Consider the following 26,998-nt stretch of genomic DNA (forward strand, 5'->3'; position numbering starts at 1 on the left):
GGTCTCTGGCTTTGAACCTTAATAACACAGGAGCCCTGAGTTCAGACAAGGCCCTCAATAAAACCTGGATCAGAGACTTAAGCTCTTCTCCCAGTGAGTGAAGGAAATGTGCCCTCCAGGGTTCGTTGGGGGTGGGCGGTAGTCCTCTTGTTTGCCCCAGTAATTACTCACAAGAGAGGGCATATCCTTGGCCCCTGACAGACCAGAACACAGGTCAGAGCCATAAGGTCCCTTCAGAGAGAACAGAGCTAATAGAACAGCCAAGCAAGGACTCTGGGTAAGGTAAACAGAAAATAATTTTAAAACTTCAGTTCTACAGCAGGATGTCTGCCTCTCTCCCAGGGCCTAAGGCACTGAGATGAGATTTTCTGCAGAAAAACACTCAGAAAATAAAGGCTTCATTTTCAAGAAAGCAATTTGGCCACTTATATTACAAACCATAGAAATGTTTACACCATTTCTGAACCCATAGTCTTGTATCTGAAAATCTAGCCTAGAGAAATAAATCTAAATATGGAAGAAACACCACAGAATAAGCCATAAACTGAAAGATGTTCATTACAGTCTTATTTACACTACTGAGAAAGTGAAAATTACCTAAAGGCCTTCTAACAGAGGAATGTCTACACTAATTATGGTAGAACTACATGCTCAACTATTATGAAGGCATGGAAAGTGATGATTATGAAGACTATGAAATAACATGGGAAGATGCTGATGATATACAATTTAAGGGAAAAAAGCAAGGTACAAAAGTATACATACATACAGTATGAGCTCAACTCCGGCTTGATTTTAATGCAGTCTCTTTGACCTTTGCACAACAGGCAGGCTCGCACCAACCTCAGCATTTCTCAGTGAGCCCACAGGGGCCAGGGCCCTGCCTGGGAAACCCCAGGGCCCTGGATGGCACATGCTCAGGATCATTTACACAGCTTCCCCCTGTCCAGCAGCGCCTGGGCTCTGGACTGGATTTGGGGGCATGTGGACATTACCAGGGTGGCGGCAGTGGTGGCAGCGGCGGCAGCAGTCGCAGCGGTAGTAAGGTCGGCATTCCTCTCTCTCTCTAGGAGGTGAAGGGCACAGAAGAGGAGCAGGTGGAGAGCAAGAAGCAGATCACAGAGAGGAGGTCCTCCTTCAGCTTGCTTTGCTACAAACAGGATTAACAAGGAAAAGCAAAGGGCCCCCACTAGAAGGAAAAAAAGAAAAGAGAGACAAGGATGGCTGCAAGGGAGAGACGTGAGGAAGACAGGCAAGGGTCTGGGCTGTGGCCACCCTGGTTTCCAAGGCAAAGGCACATTCCTAATAAGTGGTCAGTCCCCATCACAAAGTCACGGGGGAATGACATTTCCCAGGACAATGCCCAGGGAGGCAATTCACCAGCTCAGGCAAGTACATGTAAGTGCTGCTTCAACATGATCCCTGCAGGCTGGAGCGAGCCACAGACAGAGCAAGGGGAAACACACGGCAAAGGAAACGACCAGTCACGGGGGCAGCACATGAGCAGCGGTGGGATGCGGATATCTACAGCCGTCCCACCAAAGGTCCCAGTGCCCAGAGAAAGGGGCTGCTGCAGAATGGGGCCGGTCCCACCCCTCTGCAGCCCTACTCCTGCATACCTCAATCTGGGTGCTGACAGCTCAGGCAGGAAATGCAAGGCAGGGAGGCAGGGTGGCAAACAGACAATCAAGATGGAAACCAACCCAGGGGGATGCCTCAGGCCCAGGCAGCTGTCCACCGGAGCAGGGCAGATGCAGGAGCCTGCTTCACTCTAACAGTCTTGGCCTCATTTAGGAATCAGCTGCCTGGCCCAGGGACACAGGTAAGCAGCCAAGGAGGGTAACAGAGGCTCTCGCTCACTGAGGGTGCCAGGGGCTGTCTCCAAACCTGCCCACTCTTGGTCTCAGACAAGCAGCTTAGAACCACCTCACGACTGTGCACAGATGAGAAGGAAGAGGGAAAAAACTCCAAAGCTGGACGGAGACTCTTCTGATGGGAGCTGGGGCCTCCATTCAGGCCAGGTTTTACCCATAACCATGACAACTGGGCCAGCCTCCTGGGGGTTCTGAGGCTGCTACTCCCAAGCCACTGTCCTCTTCTTGTGACCCAGTGGGACTCACGGGGGACACTGCCAAGTGGAAATGGAGCTGCTCCTCAGTGAGGAACAGACACATGGCAAGGTGAGGCATTCCAGGGGCCGCAGGTGATTTCTGTCCTGGCTCTGCTGCCCGGCCATCGCGAAACCCCCAGCAAGCTGCTCCCTTCTGGGAGTCTTCCCTCAGCAGGAACGGTGTGCAGGAGGGGTACCGATTGCCTCAGTAGGGGCTGTCACGGTCAAAACTCAAACTTTGAGACCATGAAAGAGGCTCAGTCCAAAAGACCATCATGTATTATGACCATCAACCACCACAGGACTAAAGTAGGGTCTCTGCTGGGCAGGAAGCTTTGACGGGGCAGAGGGGAGAAGGCCATGCAGGTTCCCAGGGGTCATGACCTGGCCTGGAGGGGAAAGGAGGCTTCACGTCTCAGGTTCTCACTTGCCAGAAAGCCAGGAGCAAAGGGTCCTGTCCCGAGAGCTGATGGATCCACAGGAAGCAGCTCTGGCTCCACACCCTAACCGTGCAGTAGATGAAGCATGGAGCCTGGTGGTCAGGCAGACAAGGGAGTCAAGCCTGAGGGATGTGGGTCTCGGGGCCACAGGGGCGGGGAGAGCCCGCACACAGGCAAGCACTCCTCTCCCCTCACTAGAAAGCACTATGCGGCCTGGAAGCAGCCCAGATGGAGAAGGCAGCACAGCTCCACTCCAAGCCTTTGCAGAGCTAAGGGGAGGGCCTTCCATGGTGGCCAGAAAGAAAGCAACCAGGGGAGGGAAGGGAGGCACACAGGATAGAGGTATTCGATGCAGCATGAGCAGAGGTCCAGGAGGGAGCGTGTCTCAGGGATGGTAGTGAGTCCAGTGCGGCGTGTGAAGGAGACCTGAGGGGAAGTGGCGGCAGGTCTCAGTCCGGGTGCCAAGCTCAGGCTTCCATGCCCTTCAGACCCTCGCCTGTGGGCGAGGACATAATGGAGTTTAGAGAGGGCATGCCATGGTCGGAGCTAGAAAAACTTAATGAGCGCAGAGGCACCAGAAGACCTACAAACTGAATCAGAGACGGATCCTGGGCCCTCTTTCTGGGGCAGGGTGCTGTCACAGCTACTATGAACCCACTTGCATTTGTCATCCATTTGGTAATTCCCCTGGTGACTTATCTCACAAACATCCTGTATTTCTTATTAGAGTCAGGGCTGCCAGGTGGTGATCTGCCTTCCCTCTGCCCTTGATGGTTTTATAGTTTCCTTTCTTAATGAAAGTATAAGAAAGTGAGGTGTGCACCCCACCTCCCATCTGCTAAAATATCTTACTGTCCTCCTCTGTACCTGCGCTGGACCTCAGGTAGGATATCTGAGCCTCAGAGTAGCACCCTTGGCTCTGAAAGGCCGGACCCGCCAGAACCCTAATAGGATATTCAGACACCAGTGGAAGAAGGCAGGAGGAGGGCTGGACGCTGAGGACAGACAGCAATGCTGCTGCTTCTCAGGACTCACTCAACCCTCTACCCCTCTTCTTGTGAGATGCAAGTTATGATGGGGAATGGAGGGGACTGAACCAAAAGAAAGTGGTCAACAGCTGAGGATCCATAGCAGGAGCCATAGAAGCCCATGCAAGCTCACCCCTGTGGGTGGAGCCAGAGACACAACCCTTCTCTGAAGAAGCTGGCAGGTGGGCCATGGTCCCTAAGTCCACGACCTTCTGCTCAAACAGAGAACCCAAGAATGGGAGGGAGGGTCTCGATACTGGTACTGACAGGGGGTGAAACAGGAGGCAGGGAGAATAGTACAGAGTTTATCACCATAGTCCTGGGCAGAGAAAACAGGCAGGAAGATGGGGGACGGTGGGGGGCGGGGGGAGAAGGAACTCAAAGCAGCTAATGTTTACAGAGGGTTCCCGTGTGCCAGGTGTGTGCGTCACAGCCCCGTCCCGTGCGTGCAAAGGACTGAAGGCTTCCCCTCCCATGAATGAGGAAACCGAGCTGTGAAGGACTTGAGTCCAAGGTCACTGAGCTGGGAAGGGGCAGAGCCAGCACCCAGGCAGTCTGAGCCTGGAGCTCACTGCCAGTCCTGGACGCCCAGCTCTGAGGAGGAGGGACTAAGTGCCCTTGAGAAGGGAACTGGTGCTAATGTGCTGAGAGGGCACTAGGGCACGGGGCTGGGCTCGGAGCTGCAGCCCTACTGTGGCTTACGTGCCTTCCTACCAGTCCCTTCCCCCGATCCCTGAGCCTCAGTTTCCTCATCGGCAAAACAGATGAGAACAGAACTCTCTGTTCTGTACCTCAGGGGTACAGGTGAATCCCGGCAAAGAATGAAGGGGAAGTCAGGGATAGAGGTGGGAACACAGCCCCCACTTCAGGCAGAACATGCTGTGACCCAATGTGACCCACTGTGGATGCAGGGCTAGGCAGCATTTCAACGTGGCAGGGGGAGGTTTGTTCTTAAAAACCTGCCCGAGAACCTGAGGGCTAGATGTCTCAGGGGCCCCTCCTATTTTAGGCACTTTCTCTTCTTAAATCGGGTGTGTGTGTTGGGGCGGGGCAGTGAATGAATGTCAAGATGACAGCAGGGTGTCTGAGACAGGAAGAGGCCTAGCTGCTCAACAAATGGTACACAAAACCCAAGCCAGATGCTCTGAACCGGAGCATCTAATTGTAACACAGGGAACACGGGAGTTCTAAGTTGTAGAGAGGGCACGCTCCAAATGTTTCCCCTCCCACCTCTTTCAAGGCTTGGGTTTTCCTATCATTGCTTTATTATGGGTTTCTTATAGATACCCTACAAGATGTTCTTTGCTGGAAAGGTAGGGGCAATTTCAGGTTTCTTTTTGACTTGGTTACCTGGAAGTCAGATCATATTTTCCCAAAGAAATAATCAGGGTGGAGCTGGAGCAGAAGAAATAAGATTAGCTGGGGGAGAGGGAGATAAAGGAAATGATTTTCTCAAGGCGGAAAGTTAACCCTTGGGAGAGCAGAAAAAGATGAAGAAACCACAAGACCCGGACTAGAGCAGAGGGTAGGGGTGGTGGTGGGGTGTTGAGGGGGAGATGATTATACTGACCAGACTAGAGGAAAAAAAAAAAGAGATGTAAAGGTTTGAAAAATGAAAAATAAAATCCTTCCGATGCTGAGATACATGTGGGAGAAGACAGGAGTTGGGGGTGTTTCTCAGCATCCTAGGGAAAGTGAGGAGGTGGGAGAAGAGGAGGCCTGCTTTCCCCCAGCCTTCAATTCACAGAATAGTTGTCACTTGAGATGGTTCTTGGAAGGCGGTTCCTCCAGTCAGATGAGCTCAGGAAACGTGCCGAGTTCCCTCTGGAGGCTGTCATGTACACCAGGACACTGAAGGCTCTGCAGGAACAAAACCTGCTTCACGTTGTCCCCAGCATCCCTCAAATGCACGTGACCTCAGGTCTCCATTTCGGAGAGCACACTTGGGGAGAAGTCCCGTCTTGGGCAGTGACCGGGGTGAGCTGGCACAGCAGTACCGCTGGTCCAAGCTGGCTTGCCTGTTTATTGTTCTGCCAGCCTGGACTGGGGCAGGCAGGAGGAAATAGCTGGTGTAAGACATGTGGAAATCTGTTGTTTGAAACTTGGGTAATATCTATATAAATCCTGCCATAGGAACTTAGGACAGCAGCTAAATTTTACCAGTCCAATATATGTTTGACTTCATAATTGAACGAGGCAATCTCACATTTACCTAAAATACAACCTTTCTATACATTAGCATTCTCCACTCCTGCCCCCAAGTCTTCCTCGATCAGTCACCTAAATTCAAACACTTGGCATCATCACTCACTCTCTTTAACACTCTTTACCCAAGTTATGCATTTTAATCTATACAGTTTATATGCCACCCAGACCACAGCTGTCTAACTTCTGTTTAGTCAGATTTGTAGGAGGCTATCAGACACCCTGATGAAACAATCTGCCACGGTGTCTACCGTGTTATCACTCATCTACTGGTATAACAATTATCAATGAGGGAAAGGAGAGGCAGCTGGCGTGGCTTGTGCTTAGTAATCCCTGATGGCCTGGTAACCGTGGCTTCCTCTTCCAGGCGCTCAGAGCCACTGCTTTAATAACGGGCTCCTGAATCCTACCATGATCGACATGTGCACACTGGCATCAGACAAGTGTTCCTTGACGGCAGGGCTTTTTTTAAACAAATACTCGTTGGACTGAAGTGGCTTGGATTTTGCAGGGCATATACCTATTCTCTCTTACATAATACAAATATTCTTCCATGATAAAGCCCAACTGCCTGGCTATCTTACAAGCAGATTTTCTTGGGGCCTTGGTCTGTGCCTCACTTGGCCAAGGCCCTCCAACAGCCCTGAGGGGTTTTGCCTACCACCTGTTCTCCCACTTTGAGATTCAGTTCTTGAGATTATTAGCAAATTGTTCCTTGGAAGGGTCCCACTTGCCATAAATGAGGATGGAAGCTTCAGGACAGGTAGAACCAGGAAACTTCGTCGTTTCTTTAGTATCTCTCTGCTTTGTCCTGGCAGTGCTCAGAAATGCTTGATGGACACATTGTTGTTTCTAGCTTTTCTTCTGGTCCAAGGAACACTCACAGAGTCCCTCAGTTTTGATGGAAGCTGTCAGCTGCTAACAATCTTTCTATTCAAACTAACTTACTACAAAAAGATCCATAGTTTATCTTGAAGTGAAATGGACACTGGGCTTTTTAGAAATGGAAATGTATATACTCTGTCTCTTCAAAGGAATTTCAATGGAATTTAGTAGACAGATAAGTTAGATGTGTTATTCCACCTGGGAGATTATAGTCTAAAGATGGGAATTTAAGTATTCAGGCTAAACTTGAAATACCAAAGTTAAATTCTTGGGTAGGGGTAGGGGTAACTATACAGCATTTAGCTCATTTGCACCTGAGGGTGGTAATGGTAGAATTTCAAAATGCCAGATGTCTAAAAGATTACTTCTATTCCTTCACCCCTCATCACTCACATATTTAAGTACATAAGTGTGCACATGCACACACATGACATGCATGCCTTCCCTCCCTCCCTCCACCCCCCCAGACCTCACCTGGTTGATAACATAGATGCCATAGTCTAACTGCTGACGCTGTAGGATTGGGTGCAAGTAATACAGCCAGTACTTGAGGTGTTCCTGCCGGTTGCGGAATGGAATGATGATGGCCACCTTGTGAGGAGAGATGCAGTCCATGGGGGTGTAGCGACCACCCAACTTCACCTTCGGGTTCTGCTGCTCCACAAGCTTCAGGTCCACAGGTATGTTAAACTCAATCAGCATGGGGCCGACTAGAGAGGTGGGGGAAAGGAGAAGACATCAGGCTCCAGGACTGCCTCAGGAAGCCATCCCTGGGGAAGTAGTGTGGCCATGGAAAAGGCTCTCAGGCCGAGCACTAGGTACCATGTCCAGCACCAGTGTGACCAACCATCTTGGAAAACCTTTCAGTCCCCAGCAAACCCAGACAGCTGGTCACCCTTTGAAGCACTCTCCTATCCCCAGGACCCACTCAGACTCTTATGTTGCTCAACTGAAAAAATGGAAATAGAGTAATTCTTGCTCAGATTTCCGGACAAGCTGTTATAAGGATCAGAGAGCACGGTTGAGAAAGCACTTTCTCAGAAATCCGGACGTTGAAACTTAACTCTGCTATCTCCCAGCTGTGTGGCCTTGGACAAACAACTTACATCATCTCTCTGAACCTAACCTAGTTGGAAGGGAAGCGTGCATATGTGTTGAGGAGCTCAGTGTTGAGGAAATCGGCCTGAAGTCAGAAGGCAGCAGCGAGTGGCATGGGTTACCCATGTCTGGGGAAGGGATGTGATGCATGAATGAAACAAATTTGATGGGGAGGGGCTGGAGGAACTGGGGAAACAGAAGGAACAGCCAGAAAGAACACCAAAGAAGAATGCTTAGAATAAGTAGCGGATGAAGAAGGGAGAAGAAGTTGGGGGAGACTCCACAAAGATTCTGTCCTGGAAGAACACGGCTCCAAATGAGAGAATTAAGTTCCCTGGTGCCTCAGATGGCAAAGAATCCTACTGCAATGAGGGAGACCTGGGTTTGATCCCTGGATTGGGAAGATCCCCTGGAGGAGGGCATGGCAACTCACTCCAGTATTCTTAGCCTAGAGAATCCCCAAGGACAGAAGAGCCTGGCAGGCTACAGTCCATGGGGTCGCCAAGAGTCAGACACGACTGAGCAACTAAGTACATCACATTAAAGTAAGAGAGCTTGGGGCTTAGAGGAAAAACTGATGAGATCCAGATGGTGGATTCTGAGGTAGTGGCAGGTTAGGAGCAGAGGAAAAGGTCAAAGTCAAGATCCAGATACAGGAATGAACGTCCCCGCCTCCTAAATAGAAACAGGTGGAGCCGAGAGAAGACTCCAAGTGTGAGGACTGCCTCTGCCACAGTACACAAGGGGAGGGCAGGAGAAAGAGGCCCAGGGACAGACAGGGGATGGTGGACAGAGTCAACATTTCAAACCAGGTCCCCAGTATTCCCGGTAGGCCAGACTTTCTCAAAGTGGATTCCAGGAAGCACTAGTCCCAGTAAGATGCTCAATGGAAAAACAGGTTCCCCTGGTCAAAGAAGTCTGGGAACCCCACAAACTAAATCTTGCTTCTGGAAGGTCATAAGGCACACCAAAAGCTCTGAGGAGCTGTGCAGTCAAGAAACCCCATTCAGGGACTTCCCTGGTGGTCCAGTGGCTAAGACTCCATGCTTCCAATGCAGGGGGACCTGGTTCGATCCCTGGTCTGGAAACTAGCTCCCATATGCCACAACTAAGGGTTCCCAGGATGCGACTAAAGATCCCATGTGCTGCAATGAAGATCAAAGACTCTGGGTGCTAGAACTAAGACCTAGAGCAGCCAAATAAACAAATAAATATTTTTAAAAAGAGAAAGAAACCCCATTCACTTTATCTAACCCACCACTTCCTAAACTTACTTAGCCACAGAACCATTTTATCAGTGAACATGCTTTGGGAACCATTACTCTAGCCTAACCAACTTTACCTGTGGAGCAAACCATCCACAGGAAGGAAACTACACACAACACAACAGAGGCCAGACCCTGATCTCAAGCTCAGAGCGAGTTCACCTGAAACATGCTGGTGAGGACCACCCGAGGGCCAGTGGGGCCTCTGCTGGCTTGTCAGTAGCATGTGACTTTGTCTGAGCACCTCTCGTCTTCATGGATCACTCACTCTCCCGAGATGCGGCAGCCCAAGGAAAGGAAGCCATGACTCTCGCTCCTCTGGCCTGTCAGCAGGTGTGAACCTGCCGTCTCTTCTTCCTCTCGCCTTTCCTGGATCCCTGGGACTCCTCACCCCTTCCCTCCCTCTGACACTGATCCAGTTCCATCCTCACAGGACCTGCTCCCAATAGTCCATTTTCTTCCAAGACACAGCTCTGATCCTGTCATTTTCCTGCTAAAACCCTCCAATGGCTCTAAGGCCATGATCTTGGACCATGTAGGGTTAAGCCTCTTAGCTCCCCTTCCTTTCCCGCCCCTATAAACTGTGTCTGTGCCCACACTTTCCTCTCTGCCAGAAATGCCCTTCCCTCTTTCCTCTAATGGCATTGAGAGACCAGAATCTTCAAACTGAAGCCCCAATCTGGCCTTGTCCTTTATCTCTACTCCTTCCCACAGAGCTCAGATGGCAGACCTCCTGGGCAGAAGGGGATCTTTAGGGATCAAAAGCCCTGGTCATGGACTTCCCTTGTGGCACACTGGATATGGATCCACCTGCCAATGCAGGAGACATGGGTTTGATCCCTGGTCCAGGAAGATTCCACATGCAGTGGAGCAACTAAGCCCACGCACACAACTACTGAGCCTGTGCTCTGGAACAAGAGAAACCACTGCAGTGAGAAGCCCCTGCTCGCCACAACTAGAGAAAGCTCTCACGCAGCATCAAAGACCCTGCGCAACAAAAACAAAACCAAAAAGCCCTGGTCTCTCCCTGGCCATGCACATGGTCTCTGGAGGAACAGAGGCCTCACAGACCAGTCCCTCCCACGACTGCCTGTTGCCCCAGCCCCAAACTCCCATGGTGCCCTCCAGTGAGTAGGTCCTATGCCCCAGAGCTAAGTAAGGGGTTGGTGTGACCATTTTATCCACACTGATCATCAAAATCAAGTGAGGCAATCAGTAAAAACATGGAATCTCAGGCCTCTGCCCTAGGGAGTCTGACTCGTCAGATCTCAGGAAGGACCCACGTAAATAACAAGCAGCCCAAGCAACTCTTTCTGGACAAATTGGGAGGTGGGGAGCGGACAGGGCCAGCCTGTGCATCTTTACAAGCTTGGGGCCTTCGGGGAGGTAGTAGCCCTTTCCCACGGGGTCCCATAGGCCCGGGTTACTCGACTCCCCAGCCGTGGGCACAGCCTTCTGGGAGGCCCTGCTGCACAGGGCACTTGTGAAAAACACGAAGAAAAGATCGGTGCTCAGGTTCTTCTCACTTCAGAAGGCCCCATGACATCTGCACTCCATCCACGGCCTGCCCCACTTTTGGTTCGGAAGATGCAGCTAAACATATCTTCATTTTCGGGAACCCAAAGGGCATCTGGACTGTCACTCTACCAACTTTCTCACAACTTCTGAAACCAACCCAGGAAAGAGGTATTTTACACTTGGGCTGCCTGGCCTCCCTGGAGCAGACACCTGCAGGCTTAAAGCATCTTAATCTCGTCCCTTCGGCAGCTCTAGGAAGACAGCGGTGAGGCAGAGTTTCCTGGTCAGGAAAAGGCTGCCTGGGCCCTAGCTCAGCTCTGCCGGTGACTTGCTGGATGATCTTTGGGTGACGACCATCCACTCTCAGGATACTGGTTTCCAGTTGTAAATTCCAGGGGTTGGAACTCAAATGAACACTTAACCTCATTACTTCCACCAACCACCACCACCACCACCACTACCTAGGGCCAACCAGCTTCTGCTCCAGAGTTCCTTCAGCAACTGATAACACTGTCCACCCAGTTATGGCAGCTGATAACCTTCCTCCCCTTCCTTTAATCCCAGAGTGTGGTATTAATAGCATGTGACCACCCATCCATGGGAACCTACTCAAGCATCAAGCCAGAGTCTTTTCTGAAGTGTTTGTTTAATGTAAACATTTCCTGTGGTGTGTCAAGGCCACTTTCAATTCGTTTCAATCAATACTTTCCGGACATCCACTGTGAACCAGGTCGGGGAGGTGGGAGGTGATGATGGGATAGACACGACAGTTCCTGACCTCGAGGCACTCCCTGCTGAAAAGGGCAGGACCCATGTGAAAACTACCCTGGCTCAAGGCTGTCTAAGGGACTGGCTGTCCCAGCGGCTCCACGCAGAGCCTGATCACCAAACAGCCTCTTCCCGCTCGCTGCTCCTCCCTATGCCCCTCTTACAGCCCTGCCGTGTCTCCCACATGGATGGGAAGAGTGAATCCTGGCCCTTCCTGCCCAATCTGACAATTCTTTCCCCCCCTTTCTCTCCTTGAAGCTGCCACTGCTCTGAGAACCCTCCAGCTCACAACCCTGAGATGGGTCAGGGCTTGGCAGCCGTGGAGGCTCCCGATCTGGAGCCAAATGCCTTCCTGGGTCTGGCGCCAGGTGGGAAGCCTCCCCATGTGCCCTGCACACCTCCTGCTACGCGGCAGGGGCTGTCCTGGGCAGCACACCTGGCTCTGTCCTAATGACAAAGTCTAAGCGCTCAGACTCCAGGAGGGCAGTGACCAGCTCTCCCCGGAACCTCAGGGACTTGCCAGCCAGTCTCAGAGACACCGTGGGGGCCTCAGGGAGAGGCGTGAGGAGGAGGCAGAAGGCCGAGCCAAGGCCCCCTTGCTGGGTGGCGCATGGCGGTGCTACCACAAACCCTTGGCCCCGCTGGGTCGGCTTGTGTGTTTTCTTGGCTCTGAGAGCCGGGAGGCAGGGTTACGTAAGCAGATGAGCAGATGTGAGCCTGTCCTCAGCTCCTCCTGCTAAAGCTCTGCCACGTGGGCCTCTCAGCTGGGAGTCCAGGTCACGGCCTAGCGTGTAAGTCGCTCAATAACTTCAATGTGTGAGCTCAACTCAGACAAATTCCACTGCTCCCTAGCCCAGCACAGCAAACCCAAACACACACGCGCCCCTCGTCAGAAGCCCTACAGATCAAGAGCCAGCCCAGCATGGACGCCCTGCCACCCTGCCAGCCAAGCCACTGGTTCATTCCTCTGGCCTCAGCCAAAGAGGCTGGAACATCCAGTCACGGCTTCCCAACTGACCAACCGATTGGTCAAGACAGTCCTCGGCCTGAAGTGGGGTGATGACAACAGTTCACCAGCCCAAGACAAAATGGTTAATGTAAGGACTATGTGGGGCTTCCCAGGTGGCTCAGTGGTAAGACTCTGCCTGCAATGCAGGAGCCACAGGAGACGCAGGTTCTTGGGTAGGGAAGATACCCTGGAGAAGGAAACAGCAGCCTACTCCAGCATTCTTGCCTGAAAAATCCCATGGACAGAGGAACCTGGGGGGGCTACAGTCCATGTCACAACACGACTGAGCGACTGAACAACAACAAAAGATAATGTAGGTGGTCCTTCATTAAGCTCAAAGCAATCAATATATCAGAATGCCCGTTCTTCCAAGAGGAAGTGCTTCTTACTCATTAAATGTTAAGATCTCCTTTCTTTTAGGAAATGATCACAGTGGATTTTAATGTTGGATTGATTGTTTTTTAATTTAAATGTATACCTGTGGCGGATTCATTTCAATATTTGGCAAAACCAATACAATATTGTAAAGTTTAAAAATAAAATAAAATTTAAACAAACAAACAAACCCTTACTTGGAAACCAGGGGTCAGGACTCCCCAGTTTTAAAAAAAATTTTCTTGAGTGACGAAATTCACATTTTCGGGAACTAGCCAATGCCCACAACTTTGTGACTCAACCAGCTGAGATGTTGGAATCTCTTCCTTGGCCAAGCCTCAGACCTAACAACATGGCACAGCCCCTCTTCAAACCATCCCTCCCGCAGCCCACCCCTCAGCTCCCCTGAGGTGTTGCTCCTCAGACTCTTGTTGAGGGTGAGCCATTTTCCTCTGTACCAACCTTCCAAAGACCTGATGTAGGCTGGAAGCCGAACTAGGCACTATCAAATCCCCAGGCACAGGAATGACAGCTGTCTGCAGTGGTCTTATCAACCCACGGTGCCCCTTGTGACTACAGACTAGAAGTGAGAACCAACGTTTCCTGCAAGGGGCTTACACTAAACCATCTCTCCAACAACTTCATTATCACCAATCCAACAGCTGCCTGGCCACAGCTCAAACATCACCTCTCCTCGGAAGCCTTCTCACCACTCAAGGTTGGTTCTTACTCTTCCTCTTCTTTCGTTAAGGACTCGTAGCACCATGTCCATTTAAGCATGCACCTAGTTAGCACACACCACTTGCCAGTTGGTGCCAGGCATGCAAGCAGTGGGGGATGGGTTAAGAAGTCTTTGCCCTTGGCCAGGAGGGAGACTAGCAATGCAAACACAATGCTGAGGGTGATAGTGGTGAGAATAGCAGAAATGGCACAAAGGAAGGGGAGTCAACTCTGAGGCCAGGGAACAGAGTCAAGGAAAGCTCTGCAGAGAGCTCTACTGGCTCCCTCAGCTCCACCCCGGGAGAAGAGTCATGAGTGTCCACTTGGCTGCCGTGGGCATGGAGTATGCCAACAAACCTGAGCTGAATGGATGGTGCGCAGTTCTTCTCCCTGCCACCAATACAAGAAACGAAGAAGATTTCAATAAACCTTGAGAAAATGTGATGAAGGTTTAATGTACAAGAAAACACGAGAGAACGCGATGGAGGAGGACAGGACAGAAAGCCACCAGATGGGACTGCTCATGGTTCATGGTAACTATGTCTCACTGGGTTTTAAAATCCAAACCACAAAGGCTCCCAAAGTACTGGAAATCATTTCTTAAATCAGATGTTCATGCTCCTTTTCTTTATACTTTTGGGTATATCTTTAAAATTGAACAATAACTATCTAAAAATATAACCCGAGGACAAGAAGTGTGACCACCCCCCCTTCTTCATCCTTTTCCCAATAAAGAAGTGTCTTCCAAAATAAAGACTTCACAACATACAACTCCGTGACCAGAAAACAGGAATCATTTACTCTAAAGGCTGGCCTGCTGAGTCTCAGACACACTAAACGCAGGACGCTATTTCAACACCCACTTGTTTTCTGCCAACTCATCATCCAAGTCGCTATTAGACCCTGAGGGGAAAAACACTTTTTCAACAGGAAGCTGAGCACATTTGTGGTCTCAGAACCCTGCATTTGGGGGCACAGAGAAAAACAAAGTATTTGCTCAAAAAAATAAAAGAGCCTGCCAGAGCAGGTCTACAGAAGAGAGCCCAAGAGGGCGAGGGGAAGCTGGACAAGCCGGACAACACAGTGGGGCCAGCTGCTTGCCATCCATCTCTGTGCTGAGGAGTGTCCCTGCCACGCGCCTGAATTACCACATTGAGTACCTCTTCTAAAATATGACCTGAAAGTGACCTGGCCAGGAATGAACCTCAGTGGAACTGCCTATTCTTATGCCCTGCTCTCTCTCCCACTAAATTCCCACCCAGCCTTCACACAAAGGCCAAGCCTTCACGTTTGCTTTACTGCATGTGCTTTCAAGATATTGTTCAGGTTTCCATCTACTGCAGAGGTTCTCAAGTTGTGGAGTACATAGAAAGTCATCTGGGGAAGCAAGTAAAATTGCAGATTCCTGGATCTTCCTGCCCAGAGCTTCTGATCTGGTAGGTCTGGGGTTGGGGCCCAGGACTCTGCCTTTTACAAGCACTCTAGGTAGCATTAACATAGGTCCCTAGAGTATGTTTTGAGGAATGCTGGTTTGCAGGCTCACCTGCTAACCACCACCTCCCTCCCACCCCCATGAAGATCTTGAAGAGTGAAGCACCAAGAAAAACAACTTAGGCTCAGGAACTACTACATATCGTTGTTCTCTGACGTTTCACTTGTAGCTTTTGCAAAGCGACAGATGAAATGGCTGTGCTGGGTTGCCGCATCTGAATATCTACATTTTAACTCTGCCTGAATCTTAACTTTTAAGCCACATTTTCTCTTTCTCTTGTTTTATTTATGTTGATCCTTTTTTACAGTGTGTACTCTTGCCTGGAGAATCCCATGGACGGAGGAGCCTGGTAGGCTGCAGTCCACGGGGTTGTTAAGAGTCGGACATGACTGAGCGACTTCACTTTCACTTTTCATTTTCATGCATTGGAGAAGGAAATGGCAACCCACTCCAGTGTTCTTGCCTGGAGAATCCCGGGGACGGGGGAGCCTGGTGGGCTGCCATCTATGGGGTCGCACAGAGTCAGACACGACTGAATCGACTTAGCAGCAGCAGCAGCAGCATTCTTATGCTATCTCAAAAACCTTTGTGAAGTAGGCAAGGGAACAATCCTTCAAAGATCAAACTTTGAATTTCAAAGCTTTTCCAGGATCCTTCAGGCCAACTGGTCCGTGCTCCAGATGCCTTACGAACACTCTTCACCTACCAATGTTTCAACCTTTACAAGCCCACATCCAAGCCTCCTGGGAGGAGGGTGCTAGTCTATCTACCTGCTTCCTCTAGTAGACCCTTGTCTCCTTGAGGGTAGGGGCTGTATACCATTCCTTTTGAACTAGGAACAGTTTCTGAAAGAACAGGCTGTACAAATGTTGGTGACCCCCACAACCCATTCAGCTATGAACTAAGAAGCTGAGTTAGCAGAATTGGGAGCCATCTTGCCTATATGATGCTTAAGAATCTAGACTGTTGTCCTAATTACACACCTACACCCAAGGTGACCAAGGGCAAGAAAACTCTCCCTTCTGAGCTCTAAAGATGCCTTTGGTTTCCAGGTATAGCACCTAATTCATGACCTACGGGCATATCCCCCACCCTACATTTTAAAATGAGTTTCCTCCAGATTCTAGCCCTATAATTTTAGACACAGTGATAGTGTATAGCCTCATCTTCCAAACAATATATTGCTATTTCCTCATCTAAACCTCACACTGCCACATCAAACAGGTGCTTCCCCAAATACTACTTATTCCTTGAGAAAATAACTCCAAAGCTCAAAGTGTAACATGGGTCGTAAAATCATCAGAAAAGCCTTGGATGTTCATCTGGTCCAGGATCCTATTACCAAGGACACCAAGGCTTAAACCTAAGGGAGTGAAGTCAAGGTCAGATTCCATCACCTTGAAGGGTCAGGATCCACCTTGAAACAGGCCCCTTGGATAATCCTAGCAGACCAGAGCTGGAGGGACCTTGAGAATTATATTTTAACCCCAGTGTTAAACAAAGGACAGAGAGCCTGACGGATTTCTGCAAGGACACTTAAGATTTGCAAAAAAAGTCATCTTTATCATCTCCTTATTAATCCTTTAAGGTTCTGATGATCATGGCTACATCTACACAGTGGGCAGCAGATCATAGCTCACGTGGCCCTTTGCTTTCCTTCCACTGCAGGGGGATAGTCCATCTCAGAACTCCAGGGTTCAGAATCCATGGGGATTCTGACTCAAGGAGCCTAAAAGTGAACCCAATGTAACATCGCTGATCTAAACCCTTCTCAAGTGTATTTCCACACATACATGGTCATGGTTCAGAATTCAGAGTGGGCAGTAGAAACAAGGATAGAGAACTAGGAAGCCCTGGGAGACCCCAGGACCGGGCGCCTAACAGTATACATCTGTCCTGGGGTAACCCAAAGAGGTTTCTACAGGCACAGAGATGCAAGGCCTGAGATCAGGAAGCAGTACCCAGGAATCAAGGCTTTTACAGCCCAGTAAACAGGCTTCCCCCATTTGTCCTCTGGGAAAAAACTGTCCCAGGAGGAATTTCTGCTTTGTTTGGTTCCAGCCCAAACGCACACTTCCTCCTCACCCAGCCCTTCTCCTGCCGGGCTGGAATTTGTGGAAACTGCGCCTGCTCACCGTTATTACTACCAGGAAAGGCTTGGGGGGCCTGGAAATTCTATGTTAGCCCCCAGGATGATCCAGCTGTATCTCTCTCCTCTTAGAATCAGGGCACTTCTGGAAGGGATGATTTGAGCTTCTCAGAAAGGATTAGATGATACAGGTCTGGGTGTTATTTTAAGACCTTCCCCTGCAGGCAGAGGCAGCCTCCCAGTCTCCTCTGGGTCTGACACTATCAGCCTGGAGCCAGTCACCAGCGGGTAGCCCAGGGTCTGCCAGGCCCAGGAAGGCGGGAGCCACACTTCCCTCCACTCCTCTCCTGATGACTTTCCCCTCCCTGGATGCCGGGGGAGAGCACTTTGCTTTCTGCCTTCTTAGGCCATTTGTTACAAAAGGTGTGGAAATTTGACACACGGTTCTATAGGAATCAAATGCAATTTCTGAGGGAAGCAGCACAGGGGGAAAGACCAGGTTTAAATCCCTATTCCAGAAGTAGAGAACGGACATGTGGGCATGAGGGCAACGGGAAGGATGGCACAGATCGGAAGAATGGCATTCACAAACATACACTACCAAGTGTAAAACAGATAGCTATGGGAAGCTACTGGATAACACAGGGAGCTCAGCCCGGTGCTCTGTGATGACCAGAGGGGAGGGATGGGGGTGACTGGGAGGGAGATCTGAGAGGGAGGGGGTATACTTATAGTCAATTCACTTCGCTGTACAGCAGAAACCAACACAACATTGTAAAGCAATTATACTCTAATAATAAAATTTAATAAAAAAGCAAAAAATCCCTACTCTACCTCTGAAAAGCCACAGGCATGTTTCACCCTCTTTGAACCTTATCTGTGATACAGCACAGTGCCTAATAGATAGTGGGTTTACAACACGGATTTACTGAATAAATATATGAATAATACCTGCATGCGGACCTTACATTCTAAGAGGCAAAGTCATTCTTAACAGAATTCAATAGAGGCTAAGAAGTCATAAGACAGACTGCTGTGGAGAATCACCAGAGCTTAGTCATACCAGCACATTTAAAATGTGGAGGGACTAAGGGTATTCACATAGTTATAGAAAAAGGCTACTGGTGAGAGAAAGCATAAAACCAAGGGGGGGAAAGTCTTCCCTTCAAACAAAAGATAGCATGGCCAGAGTGAATAGATAAAGGACAGACTGAGAGAAGAGACCTGCAATGTCTGAGACCAGCAAGAGATTAGTATCCAGGATGTATAAGGAAATCTTACATATCATCACGAAACCACAAGAGCCCCAGCCAAAGAAGAATTATGAATAAGCAATTTCCCAAAGAAGACTCCCAAAGGCCATCAAGCATATGAAAAGATGCGCCAGCTCATTTGTCATCAGAGAAAATCAAGTTAAAACAAGAGCTCACCCAGCATATCTAATCGTTTGGCAAAAATGAGGAAGTTCGTTAAGGCTAAGTATTTGTGGAGAGGTACAGAGACGCTCTGCGCTCCGCTGGTGGAGATGTAAACGGGGGCAGCCGGTCTGCAGCCCTATCTGGCACTCAGGGAGCAGCATAAATCCACACACAGGTCTATGGAGAAGGCTGTTCCTTACGTCACGATGTGTGAAGGTAGTGTGGGAGTCTGTCATTAATGGAGAGAGAAAACTGGGATGAACACCACAGACACTAGATTACACATGGCAAAGCGGATGGACCTTAAAATCAAGGGTGAGTGCCTGGAGCCCAGCTCCTGGTTTCTAAACGCCATCCTCTACTAACAAGAACGAGAGCTCATCGGAGAAGTGGCTGATTCCGGGGCTGAGTCAAAACGAACAAGAGGGGGCTGGAACATCTTGATTTGTCTAAAAGTGAAGGAAATGCTCAAAGAACAGAGGGATGTGCCCAGATGACACAGGAGCTAGCCTGACGGGGATCTCGTCGGCCAAATCTGGGACGTACGTGCTTAGTTGCTCAGCCGTGTCTGATTCTTTGTGACCCGAGAGAGTCTGAACATTAAAATAAATAATGTTAGTGAAGAATTATGAACTACTGAACAAAGAAGGATCTGTAACTCTGTACTAATATATGAGTGGGAAGAAGGGAAAGCTCTTCCTTATAAGAAAATGCCCACTAATAAATGTAGAAGCAATGATAGAATTAGATCGCCAAACACCGTAAAAGTAATGGATTCCAGTAAGAATCACTGATAGGTGCTAAAAGCCAATGGATGAAAGTTTGACGAATAACAAGATATTCACATAATCTCAAAGTAAATGCCCGTAAGACACATTTTAATTAAAATGGGTAAAATAACAAACTTGAAAATGGAGAAACGGCAGATGCCACCATAATGAAAAGATCAAAGTTCACTTGGCCAATAAGGAACAAATTAACAGCATGTGTTTCTACATAATACGTATTAAGAAGAACTCGGCAACATTCACCCAATATTCTTGCTGTAAATGCATAACTTGAACCTCACCACAAGGAAACATCAGACTCAAATTGAGGGGCCTTTATAAAACAACTGGTCTGTGCTCTTCAACAACGTCAGTGTTATGTAACACAAAGAAATGTCAGGCATTTTTCCAGATTAAGAGACTAAAGAGACATGATCATGGAATAAAATGCCTACTCTTCAATTTCCTTTTAGTACAAGGACAATCTTGGGACAAGCAATAAGATCTTCATAAGGTCAATAGATGGGATAATAGAAAATTTTCAATGTTGATTTCTTGATTTGGTCATTGTACTAACTGGTTATATTTTTAAAATTCTTATTTTTAGGAAATACACACTGAATATTTAGGGATAACAGGGCATGATTTGGAATATCACACATGCACATACATGGAGAGAAAGAAGAAAAAAGCAAATACAGCAAATGTAAACATTTGGGGAATTCAGGGGGATCCAAAGGCTATCCCTGACAGTTGGTAAAGAATCTGCCTGCGATGCAGGAGACCCCGGTTCGATTCCTGGGTCAGGAAGATCCCCTGGAGAAGGGAAAAGCTACCCACTCCAGTATTCTGGCCTAGAGAATTCCATGGACAGTCCATGGGGTCACAAAGAGTCAGACACGACTGAGCCACTCTCACGTTCAAAGGCTATCCAGAAATTCTTTGCATAATTTTAACAACTTTTCTATGAGTTTGAAGTTATGTCAAACGTTTTAAAAATTGAAGAAAAAAAAAAGAAGAAAGAAAAAGCAGAAGTGGGTAAAAAAAAAAATTAGAATCAAAATGAGCTATAAAAAATATCATTGGGACTTCCCTGGTAGTCCAGTGGTTAAGACTACAAGCTTCCAATGCAGGAGGGCACACAGATTTGATCCCTGGTTGGGGAACTAAGATCCCATATGCCACATGGCATGGCAAAAAATAAAATGGTTTATAAGTTAAAATATATATATATACATACATACACTATATGATCCACTTACACGGCATTCTCAAAAAAATAAAACAACAGTAATGATCAGTGATTAACAGGGGTGAAGGGTGAGACGAAAATATGACCACAGGGGGATTTTGGGGGGAGGGGTGAAAAAATATTTTACATCTGGATTGTGGTAGTTTTATATATATGTGTATATATACATATAAAAATTCATAGACCTATAAACCAAAAAGGCCAATTTTATGTATGTTAATTTAAAAAATTAAATTTAAATTAAAAATTGCACATATATGAAGCAGTGGCTCCCATCTGGTAAGAGCAAAAAACAGATACACATTAAACACTTTAATGCCCATGGTGGAGTTGGAAAATGGAAGTGGGAATGAGGATCAAAGAGAACAAATAAGGCAAGAGAGTCCTTGATAATAACAGGCTATGAAATAAAAAGTTGGATGGCTGGATGGAAGGGAAGAAAAGGAAAAAAAAGTACACAAGGGAATACATAGGCGAGTGGTGGAGGATGGCGCAGGATGAGGCCTTCCAGGGCTGCACAGAGTGGAGTTCTGACCTCTGGACCAGACCAAGGTCCCTGAAGGGCTTCCGCAGTTCTGCGGGGATGGGTTCATCAGCCTGACCACCTGACTCCAACCAACACTTGAGAACAACTCACTGCTCTGCTCCGACTTCTGACTTCACAGCTGCCTGATTACACTATGGCTTCCCTTATAGTGCTGCCAGCAGCCAGAGAATGCTAAGCCAGTTGACAACAGTTTCAATCTTCCAGTAGCACAGCACAGCTTAGCATTCCAGCATGTAAATAAGTCTCATGGGGGTTTTATTTCTGAGTCAGCTGACCCTCTGATCAGTTTTGGAGCCTTGACTGCATTTCTGGATCTGCAGTGCTAGTTACCAGTATATCCTTCCCTCTCCAACTAGAACCAGACCTTGGACTATGGAAAGCTTGCTGCCCTACAGGCCACCTGGGCAGTCAGCCAGCCATGCACTCCTGACAATACCTCTTTGGCATCAGGACCTCTTTGAGTGCAGCCTGTTCCAATTTCTTCCTCTAAGGAGTGGAGATAATAATGTGTTCTCTCCACATGGTAAATGAGATAACACATATACAGTCTTACCACAGTGCTTAGCACTAATACATGTTCAATAAATATTACTTCGTACTAACAGATGTTCAATAAATATTACTTCGTCTTCTCCCCTGACTCCCTAGAACTTCAAAGCATACAGATTATTACAACTCTGTAATCACAAGTGGCTGAAATTTCACATTTCTACTCTAATCCACCAGCATCGATGATAGATTAAGAGCTCAAAGGGTTCTGTGGGTATGATATAAGGGTTCTTACAACATATGATTCTATTTGGTTTTTACTGTCAGGGACAAGTACTAAAATGCTTAAGAATCAGCTTAGAAAAGAATACCAAAAAAAATTTTTACAATCTTGGAAACATGAAGAACTTCCTAAGTGCCAAAACAACCTGAAGTCATAAAGGAAAAGACAGACTTAAATATATGAAACTTTTATATGATCAAAGATACCAGAGATAAAGTTAAAAGACACATAACAAATGGAGAGATCATATTTGCAAATGATATATTATAAAGGAGTAATATCCATAGTCTTAAAAACTCCTGTAAACATATTTTAAAACTGTTAGAAAAATGGATAAAAATATTAACAAGTAATTTACAAAAGAAATACAAACGGCCAACTAATACATTAACATTTGCTCAACACCATCAGTAATCAGAGAAACTAACTAAAACAAGATACCCCATTTGACCATCATATTGATAAATGTAGAAAGAGTGATGATAAATATCCAGTGTGGGAAACAGGCAATTTCCATACACTGCTGATGAATGTAAACTAGAGGACGATTTAACAGTATTTATTAAAATGTTGAAAGTACATGATCTTTAGACCCAAATCAATAACCTAACCTTCTACCTTAAAAAGATTTTTAAGAAATAGAAAAACAAACTAAACATAAAGCTAAAGCAAAACAGAAGGAAGAAAATAATAAAGATTAGAGCAGAAATTAATGAAATAGAGAACAGAAAAATAACAGAGAAAATTGATGAAGCCAAAGTTGGTTCTTCGAAAAGATCAACAAAATGCCATACTTTTGGCTAGACTGATCAAGGTGGGAAAAAAGAGAGATAGAGAGAGACAAAATTACCAAACTTGGGAATGAAAACAGAAATACTCCTAACAACTTTGGAATGAAAAAAAAAAAAAAGGATTATAAGAGAATACTATGAACAACCATGCCAACAAATTAGATGAATTAGATGAAGTAGACAAATTCCTAGGAGGACATAACTATCAAAACTGACTGAAGAATAAAAAGAAAATCCAAATAGACCTGCAACAAGTAAAGGAATTGACCCAGTAATCAAAAAGCTTCTTACAAGTAAAAGTCCAGGCCCAGACAGTCTCACTAGTCAATTTCACCAGATATTTAAAGAAGAATTAATACAAACCCTTCACAAACTTCTGAAAATTGAAGAGGAAGGAACTCATCCCTATTTACTCTGTGAGGCTGTGTTACTTTGATTCCAAGTTCAGACAAAGACATCAGGAGAAGGATGAAAAGGGAAACTACAGATTATTTGCCAATTATACTTCAATAAAGCTGAGGGAAAAACTCTATAGATCAATGACTCTTATGAACAAGAATTCTCAACAAAAATATTAGCAAGAGGTATATGAAAAGGATGACATACCACAACCAAGTGGGATTTATCCCAGGGATTCAAGTTTGATTAATACCTGGAAAAGCAATCGGTGTATCATATACCACATCAATAGAATGACCAATGACAAAAACCACATGATCATCTCAACAGACACAGAAAAGCACTTGACAAAACACACCACCTATTCACGATAAAAACATTCAATAAACTAGGAACAGAAGGGAACTTCCTCATCTGATAAAAAGCATCTGCAAAAATCCCACTGCTAAGATCATACTTAAAGACTGAATGTTTTTCCCCTAAGATCAGAAACAAGACAAGGATGTCCTCTCTTACTCATCTATTCGACGATGTGCTGGAAGTTCAAACCAGGACAAATAGGCAAAAAAAAAAGAGTTGCTGTGAGAATCACTGAAAATAATGCAGATGTAGTACTTTTCCCATGCTTGGCATGTAAGTAAGATGCTAAGTAAGATTATCTGTTGTGGGTGTGGTTGATGTGGTTTTTGCTGGAACCTAGAACCCTAGATTCATAGCGACTCCCACTGATTGTGTTTTCAAGCTAACCAATTTACTTGTGATTTGGGGCCTAGCTATGGGAATTGCTGGGAGGGTCAGCTGGGTGTGGATTTGGCCAGTAACTGACTCAATCCTGGCTCAGGGTGCACTGACAGTCACCCAGGTCTACATGGCTAGCTGTCCTGCAGCCCAGACATTCAACTGTATTACGCAAGAGTTCAAGGCTACATCAGAATCCCCAGGCAGGAGGAGACACCAGAGAATATCCAGGCCAACCCCTTATCTCATTTAACAGATGGGTAAAGTGAGGCCTGGGGAAGAGAACGTGACTTCTCTCGGATCACTCAGTAGGCTGGTGCCAAAACGGAACTTCAGGGTGTGGTATCCTGGCTTCCAGCAGACACAGGCTGTCTAGGCCTGTGTCTTAGTTTTCTAACAGGACAGTGGTACAGGCCACTAGGTGGCCCAGCCTGAGCCCACCTATGTCCAGCCCAGCGCCTGTTTTTTTGTTTGTTTTTTTTTTTTAACACAGCCATTCTTAACTCCTGTTCAGTTCAGTTCAGTCGCTCAGTCGTGTCCTACTCTTTGCGACCCCAAGAACCGCAGCACGCCAGGCCTCCCTGTCCATCACCAACTCCCAGAGTCCACCCAAATCCATGTCCATCAAGTCGGTGATGCCATTTAACCATCTCATCCTCTGTCATCCCCTTCTCCTCCTGCCCTCAATCTTTCCCACCATCAGGGTCTTTTCAAATGAGTCAGCTCTTCGCATCAGGTGGCCAAAATATTGGAGTTTCAGCTTCAACATCAGTCCTTCCAATGAACACCCAGGACTGATCTCCTTTAGGATGGACTGGTTGGATCTCCTTGCAGTCCAAGGGACTCTCAAGAGTCTTCTCCAACACCACAGCTCAAAAGCCTTAACTCCTGAGACTCCACCAAATATCCAAAGCTCCCTCCAGCTTCTACCCTGACCACCCAGCTACGGTGTAGTCTGTGATGGCCTCGACCCAGGACACTGACAAACAATGATCACCTGGAGAAGGGAACACTGTGAATGACCATAGAAGCCTGGCACACCTGACACATGGCAGCCCACGCTCCGGGTTCCCAGTGTTGCAGATCCAACAAGGTGGAAGTTTCTCCTTGGGGCCTGGGGTAGGTCTGTTCAGATAAGCAGGCCACCGTCTCTACCAAAATGGCTAAACTCTGTTCCTAAACTGTGGATACAGCCTCAGTCTCCTTCTCCTGACTGCTCCAGAGCAGAGAGAAAAAACTGCATTTGAAAAACATTTTACTTGGCAGCCTACTGTGTGGAACGTACACCTTTGCTGCCTAGGGGATGTGTTGTGCGTTGATCAGAATTCCATTACCAAGTACCTCAGATCATCCTATCCTCTTATCAACCCTCTGAGGTAAGGATGATCTTTCCTCTTTACACAGGAAGGAGGTCTTGCCCTGGGTCCCACAGGAACAAGATGTTCACAGCAGCTCCAGCCCAGTTGCAAACGGATCCTGGGAGCACCCCATTGAGACACAGCTGATTGCTGAGGAATGTAGTAGAAGAGAGGACATGCGGAGGGGCTGCAAGGCTAAGGAAGCAGCTGTCACAGGCTGAAGCCACCTCGGTCTACTTGGTGTAAATCTCTGGTCAGTGACATCACTAAAGTCATTCGAACATTTGTGCAAGTGGTAGGCTGGCAGGCTCCTGTTTGTCTACAGAAAAGACATGTGTATGGGGTAGGGCTGTGGCTACAGGGTCAGAAACAGCAATTCCTGTTTGCAGACCTCGGGCTTCTGATCAACTTATTTATATCCAATCTAATTTGAAGTCTTTCTTCATTCGGGCCCCGTGTCTGGATCCCATAAACCAGGGCTGTCAGAGCAGAGTTCGTGCAGATGGGCTAATGGTCAGGTGCCCAGGCCATTAGAGCCTAACATGGGTTCTGCGTGTGGTATTTCCAGCAACTGACCTGCAATGTGTGAGATCAACAGCATTGTAAAGCCAGGCTTTTAAAGCTGGGATCTGCCCCCAATCTACAGGTATGGCTCCACAAATAAAGAAAAGGTCCTTATGTTGTGTAAATCAACTCTTTGGCAAAGGTGTGTGAAGTGTAGAAAGAGCCACGTGTAAGGTTCCTCTGTGGATACCCAGTAACCTCAGTAGGAACTGCCCACAGGAAACGGCTTCTAGGAAAAGCCTCACATCCAGAGCACCTGCAGGGTCCTACACAGGAAACTGCACACACACACACACACACAGCTGAGAGCATTATGTGTGAGACTCCAGATAAATCTGACTTTCCCTGGGAACCCACACTCTTTAGAAGTTAAAATCCCTAGTGTTAGTGGCCCAGTCATGTCCAACTCTTTGTGGCTCCCTGGACTGCAGCCCATCAGGCTCCTCTGTCCATGGGATTCTCCAGGCAAGAATACCAGAGTGGGTTGCCATTCCCTTCTCCAGGGGGTCTTCCTGACCCAGGGATCAAACCTGGGTCTCCCACATTGCAGGCAGATTCTTTACCATCTGAGCCACCAGGGAAGCCCCAGCCCAGGAATTTATTGAGCCAGCCAAAAAGTTCATTTGGGTTTTTCCATACCATCTTACCCCAACTTTTTGGCCAACCCAATAGAATTTAGGGCCTGTGGATTATTCCAACCCTATTGGAAAGCACAGTGACAGTGTGAACCAGTGTCGTAAAGATGGCCATATCCTCTGGCCTAGAAATTCCCCTCTAGGAATTTATCCCCAGGAAATAATTCAACTGAAACAAGAAGCAACATGCAGCAAAGATGATCTATGATGGGGAAACACAGGATATTTAACCTTAAGGGAATAAGCCCTAAGGATTTCAGAAAGGAGCCACAAAAGATAGTTCAGGTAACATAAGCAATAGTTTATAAGATAATGCTGAACAAATATAGTAGAAGGCAAAACAGTTCCCACTATGGTTGCAACAGAGTAAAAAGTATGTATGCACCTGCAAAGTATGCCAGTAGATGTATGGTTTTACTACAATGGGAAGGAGTAGAATTATGCATATTTAAACACTGAATGTGGTGACACTGCACTTTCAACTGAAGAAGAAGGAAAAGAAGCAGGAGAAGGAAGAGGAGGGGAAAGAGAGGAAGAGGAAGTAGATGACTTGGAGAAGGAAGAAGAGAAGGAGAAATATTACAAAGTAAAAGCCAAAATCTTCACAAATAAAAACTATTAGTACTACCAATAAGAGATAACATATCTATATCTATCTGGTGGCTCAGATAGTAAAGAATCCACCTACAATGCGGGAGACCCAGGTTCGATCCCTGGGTTGGGAAGATCTCCTGGAGAAGGAGATGGCTACCCAC

At 47.3% G+C, this 26,998-nt stretch overlaps 1 protein-coding gene across 1 annotated transcript in view; it reads right to left on the reverse strand.

The window, feature by feature from the left end:
- B4GALT1 (beta-1,4-galactosyltransferase 1) overlaps positions 1-26,998 on the reverse strand; it is a 53,174-nt gene that overhangs the window by 16,339 nt on the left and 9,837 nt on the right. Inside the window, 1 exon segment of the mRNA NM_177512.2 lies at positions 7,143-7,378. Within this exon segment, the coding sequence (NP_803478.1) occupies positions 7,143-7,378 (236 nt within the window).

This window comes from Bos taurus, chromosome 8 (assembly GCF_002263795.3).
Source record: "Bos taurus isolate L1 Dominette 01449 registration number 42190680 breed Hereford chromosome 8, ARS-UCD2.0, whole genome shotgun sequence".
Classification (NCBI taxonomy): domain Eukaryota; kingdom Metazoa; phylum Chordata; class Mammalia; order Artiodactyla; family Bovidae; genus Bos; species Bos taurus.